General features: G+C 41.4%; 1 protein-coding gene across 6 annotated transcripts in view; it reads right to left on the bottom strand.

The window, feature by feature from the left end:
- The window catches only part of fryl (furry homolog, like), a 693,453-nt gene that overhangs the window by 592,652 nt on the left and 85,730 nt on the right, over positions 1–15,071 (bottom strand). Inside the window, exon 1 of one of the 6 annotated variants that reach the window (XM_070870103.1) lies at positions 9,553–9,822. The exons of the other annotated variants lie outside the window; for them this stretch is intronic. Coding sequence (XP_070726204.1) covers positions 9,553–9,574 — 22 coding nt within the window. The 5' untranslated portion in view covers positions 9,575–9,822. Of the gene's footprint in view, positions 1–9,552; positions 9,823–15,071 lie in introns of those variants that run through there. 6 annotated transcript variants of the gene reach the window in all.

The following is a 15,071-nucleotide window of genomic DNA, read 5'->3' as shown; positions in this document are numbered from 1 at the left end:
TGGTGGACATAAACGCCTGTGCTATCGCAATGGCCTTTCTGAGGGTCGGTGTCTCTACAGTCAAAAGTTTTTATAGGATGGTCTCGTGGCCAATGCCCAGTACAAAAAAGTCTCTGAGCATCTGCTCCAGGTAGCCATCAAACTCACATTGTCCTGCAAGTCGCCTTAGCTCGGCGACGTAGCTCGCCACTTCCTGACCTTCAGATTGCTGGCACGTGTAGAACCGATATCTCGCCATCAGCACGCTCTCCCTTGGGTTAAGATGCTCCTGAACCAGTGTACACAGCTCCTCATACTACTTATCTGTGGGTTTCACCGGAGCCAGAAGATTCTTCATGAGGCTGTAGGTCGGTGCCCCGCAGAGCGTGAGGAGGACCGCTTTCCTTTTTGCAGCGCTTCCTTCTCCGTCCAGCTCGTTGGCTACAAAGTACTGGTCTAGCCGTTCGACATAGGCTTCCCAGTCCTCACCCTCCGAGAACTTCTCTAGGATGCCCACAGTTTGCTGCATCTTTGCATTGGATTCCTATACTCGTCGCCAGTTATCGTGTTCCTAACACAGATGAGATTGCACACAGGGAGGTTAAAGTAACAGTGACCTCAGTCTTTATTAAGACACTCCAGAGTGAGGAACAGGTCTTAGGGGGCCGGCTTATATACAGTGCTCCCAAGGGATGCTGGGATCCTTTGGGACTTCAGGGGATGTGCTCCCTGGTGGCGGAATATAGGAGTGTGTGCTTTACAGATACACAACAGCACCTCTATGGTTTCTTAACTCTAACCAACTAGGTTATGGCCTTGACCCCCTCCAGGACATCCTCTCTCTCTCCACCTCTGTAATATTCTCCTTAATCAATACTGCAACCCGACCTCCTTTCTTTCCTTCCCTCTGTTTCCTGAACACCTTATGTCCAGGAATATTTAGTACCCAATTCTGCCCTTTTTTGAGCCAGGTCTCCATTATCACCACATCCTCGTCCCATTGGCTATTTGCGGCTCCAGCTCATCAACTTTATTTACCACACTTTGTGCGTTTACACACATGCACTGTAAACCTATCTTGGACTGTATTCTCTTAGTCTGACCCCACCTAAAACTGTACTATCTCTGGTACTTTCAGTCTCTCCCAATCCTTTGTGCATCTTGTTTCTCCTTTCTCATGCTACATCCTGATGCCCATCCCCCTGCCAAATAGGTTTAAACCCTCCTTAAATAGCATTAGCAACCCCCTGCCCCCGCGAGAATATTGGTCCCGGCTCTGTTGATGTGCAGCCTGTCTGGCCTGTAAAGGTCCCACCTCCTCCAGAACCGGTCTCAATGTCCCAGGAATCTAAAGCCATCAATCCAGCCACGAATTCATCTGCTCTATCCTCTTATTTCTATACTCACTCTCACGTAGCACCAGGAGTAATCCGGAAATTACTATCTTTGAGGAGCTGCTCTTTAATCTCTTTCCTAGCTGCCTGCAGGGCCTCATCCCTCTTTCTACCCATGTCATTGATACAGATATTGACCACAACCTCTGCCTGTTCACCACCCCACCCTCCCCCCTTCAGAATGTTCTACAGCCGCTCGGTGACATCCTTGACCCTGGCACTAGGGAGGCAACATACCATCCTGGAATCATGTCTGTGGCCGCAGAAACGCCTGTCTGCTCCCCTAACTATTGCTTTCCCGATCTTCCTCCTTCCCCTCTGTACAACTGAGCCACCCGTGGTGCCGTGGACTAGGCTCTGCCTGTACTTCCCAGAGGAACCATCGTCCTCACCAGTATTCACTGAATACCAATTGGAGAGGGAGATGCACTCAGGGGACTCCTGCACTACCTGCTTGGTCCTGCTTTTCTGTCCGGCGGTCACCCATTCCCCCTCTTAAGCTGTGGGGTGACCACCACCTGAAACATGCTATCCACGTAGCTCTCAGCCTCACAGATGCACCGCTCCAAAACCTGGACCTCGAGCTCCTCCAGCTGATGACGCTTCCTGCACATGTGGTTGTCCAGGATTTCACCAAATGGCACAAGATGTGCATTCCACGGGACTGAGGTGCCCTCCCATGCTCCTATTTAATATAGGGGCATGGCAGAAATAAATTTAGAACTTCAAAAAATGTGGCGGAGTAGGCCCGAGTCTTCAACTTAATTCACAACTCCTCGGATAATGCAGCAGCCCATGACAGTTTACTGCAGGATTTTGACAATATCTTATCTTGGGCTGACAAGTGACAGGTAACATGTGTGCCACGTAACTACCAGGTAATGACCATCTCAAACACAAAATCACTCATCAACTTCCCTCTGATCTTCAACAGCACCATCACTGAAACCCCACCATTGATAGTGCTTTGAAGATTCTTAAGAGTACCTTTCCTTTGTGTAATTTATTTGACACTGTCTATATCCTCATTTGTTGTGCTTGATCACTCTCTCCCACAGCTAGTTTCTCTCCAGCACCGAATGATTACTTGCCCATGCAAATACAGTATTGTACAATTTGTAAAACAATAAGAGAACTTTATGACCATCTTGTGCAAAAGTAGAAAAACTGCTTCATTTCCAAACTAAGTTGTGAATGAGGAATGATGTTCAACTGTTTTTTTTTTCTTTTTTTGCTTCAACACCAAACAAAAAAAATAAGAGAGTGCCCTGAAGGCTCCTTGGATAAATATACTGCCATGATCAAGACATAGGTTAGTTGTGATGCCTCAGTGCTGAGATAGTTGGTCTCAGATGGAATGATGGGGAGGCACGGTAGTTTAGGGGTTATGTTACTGGACTAGTAATCCAGAGGCTTAGACTAATGATCCAGAGACATGAGTTCAAATCCCACCACAACAGCTGAGTAATTCAGTTAATTAAATAAATCTGGAATCTACTAGATTGTCGTAAAAACCCATCCTTTAGGGAAGGAAGTCCGCCATCCTTACCCGGTCTGACCCGTATGTGACTTGAGACCCAATGTGGTTGACTGTTAACTGCCCTCTGAAATGGCCCAGCAAGCCACTCAATTGTAGAAGGTGGCTCACTACCACTTGCTCAAGAGAAAATTTTGTTCAAGGACATGCATCAGATGGATCACTATTAAGTGTTACAATTATGTCATCATAGAGCTGCCTGTTTATTGTAATGATATTATTGAGAAACCCAACTTGCTAAACAGCATCCTAAACCATGCAAAAAATGAAAAAGCACGATCATCGTTGTGTAATGTATGCAAGACAAGTTGCTGCAACAGTCAGAGCATTCAAGAAGTCATTCAATATGAAGCAGTTTAAGACAGTCTTCCATGGTAAGATGCTATAAAATGCAACTATTTTATCTAGCTGATGAAAATGTTACAAGATTGTACAAGAGCACCAAATCACATGAGAGTATGCACAGTATATTAGCCAAGACTAAAAATATTTACATGCAATATTTCAGGGTCAACAACAGCTTTGCAAATATTTGTGTTGGAAGTTATTTGCAACTGATCAGCAGTGTACAGTTTTCTCTCCCTTTCCTCCCCAACATTCTGGCAATAAACACTGAACTGGCCATTTGTTTACTGTGCCAGTCAGATATCAATCTGCCAGATGATTCTCCCCAGAAATCATAATGAAATGTTATCCCATATACTGTATTGTTGAAATATACAAACAATAGTAACATGTGAAACTCAAATTCAGTTGGAAATAAATAGGTTCAGACAGATTTCCAACAATCATAACTTGAATATTAAATCTAAAAGAAAAAAAATATGGGAGTATGATACCAGATATTCTAAATTTGATAAAATTAATTTTTATTAGTGGGGGTGGGAAGAAAGATAAACATAACCTGGAAAAGCTGTATTTTCAGATGTATACCAAACATGTGTTGAAAAGAAAAAGTCCACTTTGCCCTGTGCCTTACTAAGTTGTGCTCCCAGTATTAGTAAAATCAGATCTCTGGAAACAGTAAATCTTGAGGAAATGAGTGACACAGATTTTCATGCCCACTGAGAAGAATAAAATACTTTGTTCCCGCTCCTCCACCAACTCCATAGTTCAGCAAGTTTCACCAGTTAATAGCTGAGGCACACCTGACTAGGAAGGTACCAGTATCAATCTGTGCTGCATTAAGTGAAATCACATGGGACACTGGTGTGGGCACTGCAAATTAACTTCATTGATCTGGGATAGGGAGTGATCGCTGCTGAAGTACCTATTTGGACATTGTGGAAGGGAATGGTCAGTTCCCTGCCTACTGTCAAGTCTAAAACATGAATAATGATCATTTGGCCAATGAATCAAACAGTGATCATGGAAACCATGTCATGAACAGTAAACACATTCAGGAAAGGAAGGGAGAAAACTGGCAAGGGAAAAAAATCTTTTCTTCAACATAGACTCAGAAAAGAGACTCAGAAAATGCACTGACTGCTGCTGGAAATTAGTGAGATTTAACTTGTCTGCATTTTCCTATTTTGTACGATAGTCAATGTCACTCATTGCATTATGTTGCTGTCATACTGTGCAACATTGTACTCATTTACTGATTCATTTTCAAGACTTACTTTATTGCAATCACATTATAACACAATCTCACATTCCCTAAAAGCTAACAGGTTTGCAATACTCACCTCCACTATCAAGTTACAGACAGAAATTACAAAATTGTAATTCATTGAATCTAGCTCTAATTATAGCAGTACCTGAAGCTGCTTCAATCTTAGCCCCTCCCGTGTCAACTGGAATAAACTGGTCACTACAGAACAGAGCTGTATCAGACGTGTACAACCACAGAAAAGGTGTTTTTCCCATCAAAGATCTATGTACTGATTTACATGGAGATTTTACGCATTTAAACATATACATGTGCATGTCATTAAATTAAACCTGAAGATTTTGACACAGGGTAAAATATCAGACATATACAAGTCTCCAGAAAAAACGGGCATTTGATTTTTAAATGAGTTTCTGAGTGAAGCATCTCAGCAAAGCTCAGTGTTTACAATTCCTGCTAACTAAAAGCTGCTTACATAAGCCTCAACATAAAACAAAACAAAAACACATAGTTGCTATGCTTAATTACTAGTGATGCTACCATAATGATTATAAAGCAAAAATCAATTTCTCTTCACGAGACCAAGTTTACATCAAAGCTCAGACAATTTCTTGTGCAGAATTTTTTAAATGCCAGAATTAATCTCTGAAAATAGTAAAATTACCTCTTCTAATCTTAGTCCTGCTTCATATGTTACTAATGGGCAGTGAGTGACTGCACAGTTTGCAGTCAAATGAATAAATGTTTCATACCATTACTAGGATATTAAAATAGATATAAGCAGATCATTTTAAAGAGGATTCAGTCATTTGCTCTTGCAATAGCTTGCCCCCATGGAGCTTAAGTATTTAAAACTATGGTTCAGAACATGTGCTGCTGAACAGGTAACCAACCATATTACTGATAGTGTATAAAAATCATAAGTGATTTTTTAAATACATCTTTAACTATTATTACTGCCCACGTCAAAGTTTAATCTGCAAGTGTGTTATATTATAGCCATGACTGGGATCTGATTTAAATTGTTATATTCATATCTTTCTCAGATTCAAAGTGGATGACCTCACACTTCCCCACATTAAATGCTATAGTTTTACCCACTCACTTAGTCTGTCTATGTCCCTTTGTAAATTCCTCCTCCCATCCACACAATGTACTATGCCTCCTAACTTAAAAGTAATTTGCAAACTTAGATATACAACCAAAAAGAGTGTAGTGTCTGAACTGAGGAAGCTGCTGAAACAGTACACGAGTACCAAGACATGTTTGTGCTATGGAGCTTTGGGTTGCCATCTCTCGTAGGAGTTAGAGATATATATTTACTCAGACTGGCAGAAGGTAGGAAATGGTGTTCCATAGGGTTCAGTGCTGGGATCACTGCAGTTCACCATTTACATAAACAATTTGGACTCCGAACTCGGAAGTATAATTTAAAAATTTTCAGATGATGCCAAATTGGAGGGTGTACTTAATGCTGAGGAGGACTGCAACACAATACAAGACCAGGTTAATAAACTTGCAAAATGGGCGTGTAAATGGCAAAGTAATTTCAATCTAGGCAAGTGTGAGGAGGTAGGAAGAATAAGGAGGGCACATACACCGTGGAAAATAAGAGTCTAAATGGGGTAGGGGAGCAAAGGGATCAAGGGATACAGATTCAAAAATCATTAGAAGTAGCAATGCAGGTTAACAAAGCCATAAAAATGCAAGCACTGGGGTTCATTTTTAGAAGAATAGAATTAAAATAACAGCAACAACTTGTATTTATATAGCGCTTTAATGTAGACACTTCACAGGAGTATTAGAAGATAAAAACTTTGACACTGAGCCGCATAAGTAGAAATTAGCACAGGTTGGTCAAAGAGGTGTGTTTTAATCATAGAATCATAGACGTTTACAGCACGGAAGGAGGCCATTTCAGCCCATCGTGTCCGCGTTGGCCGACAAAGAACCACCCAGCCTAATCTTACTTTCCAGCTCTAGGTCCGTAACCCTGCAGGTTACGGCACTTCAAGTGCACATCCAAATACTTTTTAAATGTGGTGAGGGTTGGTTTCTGCCTCTACCACCCTTTCAGGCAGTGAAATCCCCCCACAACCCTCTGCGTGAAGAAATTTCCCCTCAAATCCCCTCTAAACCTTCTACCAATTACTTTAAATTTATGCCTTCTGGCTGTTGACCCCTCTGCTAAGGGAAATAGGCCCTTTCTATCCACTATATCTAGGCCCCGCATAATTTTATACACCTCAATGAGGTCTCCCCTCAGCCTCCTCTGTTCCAAAGAAAACAAACCTTGGCTGTTCTCATTGCTAAGATTCTCCACTCCCTGCAACATCCTCGTAAATCTCCTCTGTACCCTCTCCAGTGCAATCACGCCCTTCCTGTAATGCGATGACCAGATATACAGACCCTGTATTTGTACTCAACTATAGACATGGTCCGAAATGGCTTGCTGGCACTGTCATAGCCAAAGAAGGGAGTAGGGTGTTTCAGGTCAAACTTGTAAATGGACTAACTTGCAGAAAGCATTTGGACCAAATCAAACTGCGATTCACAGACAGCCACGAGCAACCTGAAGAGGACACCACCAACTTCGACCCTCCGACACACACACACGTGGCAACAGACATCACGGTTGACCACGAAGCTGAACTCATCATCCCCAGCAGCACAGCAAGGCCAGCGGCGCAGCAGCCCAGCAAAGAACCAACCAACTCACCTGCACCTGCATTTGTAGCGAGATCGACCAGGGAGCGAAAAGCCCCAGATCGTCTCACCCTGTAAATCAGTGTACTATTTGGGAGGGAGTGATGTTATGTATGCAACCCTACGTAACCAGCGCTCTACCGCCACCAGAGGGCGTATCTGTTGGAGTCCCAAGGGATCCCAGCATCTCTTGGGAGCACTGTATATAAGCAGGCCTCCCATGCTGTACCAGTACTCTCTAGTTAGAATAAAGAGACTAAAATCACACTTCATGTCTACAGTACTCAGTAACATTGCTTTATTCAAGACATAACAAATACCATGCTCCCAAAAAATGTAAATCGGGCACTGACCCCTGGGTACACCACTTCCAACCCTTCTCCAAGTCCATCAACACACTGTATCCACAGTGTCAGCTCAGTGGGTCGCACTCTAGCCTCTGAACCAGGGATTGAGCACAAAAATTACAGCAGTGCAGTGCTGAGGGAATGCTGCATTGTCGGAGGTGCTGCCTTTCAGATGAGACATGAAACCAAGGCCACGTCTCTTTCAGGTGGACATAAAAGATCCCATGGCACTATTTCGAAGAAGAGCAGGCGAGTTATCCCTGGTGTACGGTCAAATATTTATCCCTCAATCAACGTAACAAAAACAGATTATTTGGTCATTATCACATTGTTGTTTGTGGGAAGCTTGCTATGCGCAAATTGGCTGCTACATTTTCTACATTACAACACTCCAAAAGTACTTTCTTGGTTGTAAAGCGCTTTGAGATGTCCGATAATCATGAAAGGCGCTATATAAATACAAGTCTTTTCTTTTTATCCATGCTGCTACAATCCATCCTGCAAGTATAAATAGGGCATATTTATTGCATTGGCACACAACGAAACTACTTCTAATTAAAGCAGTCGTGTATAATATAAATGTATACCATACACTCTGAAATTTTTGTAACAAACCTCTGTACTGCATATACACATCTACTGCTTTCCCTTTATCTATCCAGTCACTTCAGCAAAAAATTCCAATTTGTCAAACACAACTTTCCCAATAAATCCATGCTGCCTGTCCTTAATCATTCCATGCATTTCTATCATGATTTTAACATTGCTGACTCATACAGTGCTATGAAATCCACCCCACAGTATAAATAGGACAGAGTCCATTGCACTGAGACTAAAGACAAACAAAACTACTTCTACATGAAGCAGTGTCTAATAGAAACTCTCAGTAAATGTGAGGATCGATCCACAATCTGCAAAACATAGTTGCACCGAACATATTTCTTTTTAGCATTTAAAAAAAGTGGATAATAAGCAAAATACATTAGAAAACACACAAGGAATCGAATTTAGATTCCATTTGTGACACTAACCACAATAGACTCACAAAACTGTCATTCATAAGGAGGATATACAAACATTAAATATACATTGAAACATCTGTAAACTCATGTGGAAGCAAGTCATCCTCGTTCAACGGACCGCCTATGATGATGATACAAACAGCAGTAGAAGACTTTATAAAGTTATCAACTGCTTTGCCCAAAATAAATCTTTTGTATTTCCCCACCTATTTATTTATTCACTTTCAGGATGTGGGTGTTGCCGACAAGGCCAGCATTTCTTACCCATCCATTGTTGCCCTGCAATGGTGGTGGTGAGCCTTCTTCATGATACAACTGAGTGGCTTGCTCGGCCACTTCAGAGAGTCGTTAAGGATCAGCCACATTGGTGTGGGATAGGCCAGACTGGGTAAAGACAACAGGCTTTCTTCCCTGAAGGAAGTTAATGAACTCGTTGGGTTTTTACAACAATCCGACAGCTTCATGGTCACTTTTACTGATACCAGCTTCTTATTTCCAGACTTTTCTTTAAAAACTAAATTCAAATTCACAAACAGCCATCGTGGGATTTGAAATTCTGCTCTTTGAATAATTAGTCCAATTACATAACCACTGCACAACTGTTAATTTATCAATGAAACATACAACTAAACTTTAATCCTAGTATGGACAGAATTCCAATTATAAAAAAATACATAATGGAATAGGCCAGCCTCCAGTTAGCTTTATTTTTGCCGAGTGCTTTGCAACACAGATAAATAGTGACCTCTATACATAAGTACTTCACCTTGGTCAAAATTTAACTTTGTATAAATGGGCAGGGTTTTTTTCAGCTAAAATACTCCATGCTTTCTTTCTCCGTTATTAAAATATCTAAGTGTCTTCAAGCTTGCCTCTCTGTAAATTAGATTGTGCATGTTTAATTCATTAACAAGACTATATGGATACAATATGCAAATTTAATAACAATTCTTACCAATAGTTTCAACAATTTCCATAGATGATTTCACTGATCTTGATATAGGGGTAATTTATTCCATTTTATAAAACACAGTCTTATGTTGAATTCCGCCCAGGCCAAACAGGACTTGTAGTCAGATACCCTATACTGTAATCACACTATGGCAGGCAAGAGTCACAACAGCAATGACATCATTTTTAAATGATAGATGGGCGAAGCATGTATAAATTGATAAGGAAGCAAAGAAAATAAGGCTGGGGAACTATATCTTCAAGTACAAGACGTTAATAGTAGAAAAACTGGTTATAGCATTGCTTGTGATGCTGGGGTCACATTTTTATTAATCTCATAATACGCCTGTGAAGCGCCTTGTGACATTTCACTACGTTAAAGGCGCTATATAAATATAAGTTGTTGATGCTGTTAAAAGTCATTTAAATGAAAGTAAGAATTTTATTTAAACAGTTAAAAAAAGAGTTCTACTTGCCAAACATTGATTATGGACAAAGCTATAACCCCTTCTGCAGTATTCAAAACACTGAAGATGTTATTTTCTGACAACTTCAATGCAAGCAGGTACACATAATTGAAGCAAGAATTTCCATAAGTCTGAAATAACAGTTCGAATGAAACAACAACAACTTCCATTTCTATAGAGTGTCGTAAAACATTCCAAGGCGATTCACAGGAGCATTATCAAAATTTGACACACAGCTACATAAATAGATATTTGGACAGGTGACCAAAAGCTCAGTCAAAGAGGTAGGTTTTTAAAGAGTTTCTTAAAGGAGAGAGAGATAGAGAGGCAGAAAGATTTAGGGAAGGAATTCCAGACCTTAGGGCCTCAGCAACTGAAGGCACAACGGCCAATGGTGGAGCAATTAAAATCGGGGATGCGCAAGAAGCCACAATTGGAGGAGTGCAGAGATCTCGAAGGGTTGTAGGGCTGGAGGAAATTGGGAGGGGCGAGGCCATGGATAGATCTGAAAACAAGCATGAGAATTTTAAACATTAGCTGTTTTTCTCTCCACAGATGCTGCCTCATCTGCTGAGTGTTTGCCAGCATTTTCTGTTTTTACAACAGTTAAATGGTTCTGCAACAGTATATGTACACCAGGCATTTTTTTTCATCTTAGTTATTACTTAAAGCTTTGTAAAGGACACTTTATGCAAGTTTATACAGCTCGCCTTTATTCAGTAGAGTAACATTAAAATAACACTGCCTCCTTTGATGTAATTTTGCCTGCATTCAACAGATCACATTCATGCAGTAATTCATTTAGATTTAAAAACAAACTTCAAAACTAAGATTGCAGAACCACAAAACATTAGGATGAGCAGCTGACTAGATGTTATTACAAGCCTGTCAACATCATAAGAATGTTGAATGAACTGTACACATTTCATAACAAATGTAAATAGATTATTTTGAAGACTATTCAGCTCCCCAATAGATCAAGGATAATTGTTCCTCACAGTGCGATACTGAGCAATACACGGCAACAAAGCCCAGGTTCAATCCTCAGTCATCTACATTATGTTGAGTTATTCACATCACTAGTCCTGGGCTTGGCAAGTAAAGAAAAAAGCAAGGACTCTCACTCCCAGTGACCACTGCTGCAAAGTACATATGTGTATCTCCAGCAAGAATAGAATTAGTCTCACCTATAATGCCTCCCTGTTGAATACCCTGCTGACAGTCACACAAGAAGTGCTCATTATTAGAAAGCTATATGGGACATATATGACAGATGAGAAAAGGAAAGAAAATGTAAAAAATACCAGTGCTGGTTTACAAACTGAGCTCTGAGACACAGCATGAGTGAGCACACACAGCCATTTTGTATTGTGTAAAAAAGAAAAAAACACTCCAATATTCTGCCAAAAATGCCTTATAACTGTACATGAAATATCTATTGCATATACTGTATTAATTAATGAAAAAGTACATGAATATTAAAATTGCTGAAGTGACTAAATGAACTGCTAACATTGACAACGGTTGTAGTAAGAAACTTCTGGTATTTTTTGCTATTTTGCGAGGTATAGGATCTTAACTAAAGAAGTAGTTTTGAATTTTTCTATCTTTCCAAATAGATCCCTGATGCTAACTTTTGAAAGACACTACAGGTGTACTAGCATTGCAGATAATGCTTCTTTATCAGTTCACATTTACACCTCTGACAGAAAATCACCGCAAAGCAGTTCATAGAGGCGTGAGGGGAAAAAAACAGACACAGGAAATGGAGGAATGGGTGAGTTTTAAAGGGCTGGAGTCAGAGAAATGGAGAGTTTGGGGTGGGGTGGGGTGGGGCGAGGTGATGTTGAGCTGAAAAAGGTTACACTAATAGGAGGGAGTGCTGAGGCTATTCAATTTTATGTTTGAGTTCCTCAGTAACCTTATGTTTAACAATTTTAAACCGGAGGTGTTAAGGAACTGGGAGTCAATGTAGGACAATGAGGACAAAGGTGATGGATGAAAAAGGCAGGGAGATGGGAATCTACGCAGGGAGGCAGAGGGAAGTAAAAAGGGGGCAGAAGCAAAAGGTAGGAAAGAGAAAAACAAGAGTGGAGGGCAGAGAAATCAAGGGCAAAAATCAAAAAGGGCCACATTACAACATAATTCTAAAAGAACAAAGAGTGTTAAAAAACAAGCCGGAAGGCTCAGAGTCTCAATGCGAGGAGCATTCGTAATAAAGTGGATGAATTGACTGCGCAGTTAGCTGTTAACAGATATGATGTTATTGGGATTACGGAGACATGACTCCAAGGTAACCAAGGCTGGAAACTCAACATCCAGGGGTATTCAATATTCAGGAAGGACAGACAGGAAGGAAAAGGAGGTGGGGTAGTGTTACTGGTTAAAGAGGAGATTAATGCAATAGTAAGGAAGGACATTAGCGTGGATGATGTGGAATCTATATGGATTGAGCTGCGAAACACCAAAGGACAGAAAACGTTAGTGGGAGTTGTGTACAGACCACCAATTGTAGTAGGGAGGTTGGGGATGGCATCAAACAGGAAATTAGGAACGCGTGCAATAAGAGTACAACAGATATCACGTGTGACTTTAATCTACATATTGATTGGGCTAACCAAACTGGTAGCAATACTGTGGAGGAGGATTTCCTGGAATGTATAAGCGATGGTTTTCTCGACCAATATGTCGAGGAACCAACTAGAGAGCAGGCCATCCTAGACTGGGTCTTGTGTAACGAGAGTGGATTAATTAGCAATCTGGGGAAGAGTGACCATAATATGGTAGAATTCTTCATTAAGATGGAGAGTGACACAGTTCATTCAGAGACTAGGGTCCTGAACTTAAAGAAAGGAAACTTCGACGGTATGAGACATGAATTGGCTAGGATAGACTGGAGAATGATACTTAAAGGGTTGACGGTGGATAGGCAATGGCAGACATTTAAATATCACATGGATGAACGACAACAATTGTAAATACCTGTGTGGCATAAGAATAAAAAAGGGAAAGTGGCTCAACCGTGGCTAACAAGGGAAATTAAAGATAGTGTTAAATCCAAGGAAGAGGCATAAAAATTGGCCAGAAAAAGCAGCAAACCGGAGGACTGGGAGAAATTTAGAAGTTAGCAGAGGAGGACTAAGGGTTTAATTAGGAGGGGGAAAATAGAGTATGAGAGTAAGCTTGCAGGGAACATAAAAACTGACTGCAAAAGCTTCTATAGATATGTGAAGAGAAAAAGATTAGTGAAGACAAACGTAGGTCCCTTGCAGTCAGAATCAGGGGAATTCATAATGGGGAACAAAGAAATGGCAGACCAATTGAACAAATACTTTGGTTCTGTCTTCTCAAAGGAAGACACAAATAACTTTCCGGAAGTACTAGGGGATCGAGGGTCGAGTGAGAAGGAGGAACTGAAGGATATCCTTATTAAGTGGGAAATTGTGTTAGGGACATTGATGGGATTGAAGGCCGATAAATACCTGGGGCCTGATAGTCTGCATCCCAGAGTACTTAAGGAAGGGGCCCTCGAAATAGTGGATGCATTGGTGATCATTTTCTAACAGTCTATCGACTCTGGATAAGTTCTTATGGACTGGAGGGTAGTTAATGTAACACCACTTTTTAAGAAAGAAGGGAGAGAGAAAACGGGTAATTACAGACCGGTTAGCCTGACATCAGCAGTGGGGAAAATGTTGGAATCAGTTATTAAAGATGAAATAGCAGCGCATTTGGAAAGCAGTGACAGGATCGGTCCAAGTCAACATGGATTTATGAAAGGGAAATCATGCTTGACAAATCTTCTGGAATTTTTTGAGGATGTAACTAGCAGAGTGGACAAGGGAGAACCAGTGGATGTGGTGTATTTGGACTTTCAAAAGGCTTTGACAAGGTCCCACACAAGAGATTGGTGTGCAAAATTAAAGCACATGGTATTGGGGTAATGTCCTGACGTGGATAGAGAACTGGTTGGCAGACAGGAAGCAGAGAGTCGGGATAAACGGGTTCTTTTCAGAATGGCAGGCAGTGACTATAGTGGGGTGCCGCAGGGCTCAGTGCTGGGACACCAGTTATTTACAATATACATTAATGATGTGGATGAAGGAATTGAGTGTAATATCTCCAAGTTTGAGTGACACTAAACTGGGTGGCAGTGAGCTGTGAGGAGGATGCTAAGAGGCTGCAGGGTGACTTGCTCAGGTTAGGTGAGTGGGCAAATGCATGGCAGATGCAGTACAATGTAGATAAATGTGAGGTTATCCACTTTGGGAGCAAAAACACAAAGGCAGATTATCTGAATGGCGACAGATTAGGAAAAGAGGCGGTGAAGAAGGCAAAAGATATGTTGGCCTTCATAGCTAGGGGTTTTGAGTATAGGAGTAGGGAGGTCTTCACACAGTTCTATAGGGCCTTAGTGAGGCCTCACCTGGAATAGTGTGTTCAGTTTTGGTCTCCTAATCTGAGGAAGAACATTCTTGCTATTGAGGGAGTGCAGCGAAGGTTCACCAGACTGATTCCCGGGATGGCTGGACTGTCATATGAGGAGAGACTGGATCAACTGGGCCTTTATTCACTGGAGTTTAGAAGAATGAGAAGGGATCTCATAGAAACATATAAGATTCTGATGGGACTGGACAGGTTATATGCAGGAAGAATGTTCCCGATGTTGGGGATGTCCAGAACCAGGGGATATAAGTCTTAGGATAAGGGTTAGGCCATTTAGGACTGAGATGAGGAGAAACTTCTTCACTCAGAGAGTTGTTAACCTGTGGAATTCCCTACTGTTAATACGGATTCTTTTTCCCTCAATCTGTTTCAGCGAATACACTGACACGCGAACACCTCTTGCCTTTTCTGTAAAAGACCTTTATTGAAGATTCTCCGGCCGGGACTTGTCAAGACAAAGGGACACTCTCAATCAGAGCCTGTTTACCTTCCCCTGGACAAGCCCCTTTTCAGCGCGAAAAGCACAGTAGATATACATTTTCAAAACAGAACACATTTGATTTGCACTTGGTCTATCCAATCCCTGTCTGCCTCCCCCCGCCCCCCCGAA

The sequence above is a fragment of the Pristiophorus japonicus genome, chromosome 2, assembly GCF_044704955.1.
Source record: "Pristiophorus japonicus isolate sPriJap1 chromosome 2, sPriJap1.hap1, whole genome shotgun sequence".
Lineage (NCBI taxonomy): Eukaryota > Metazoa > Chordata > Chondrichthyes > Pristiophoridae > Pristiophorus > Pristiophorus japonicus.
This window is presented reverse-complemented; position numbering and strand designations above follow the sequence as displayed.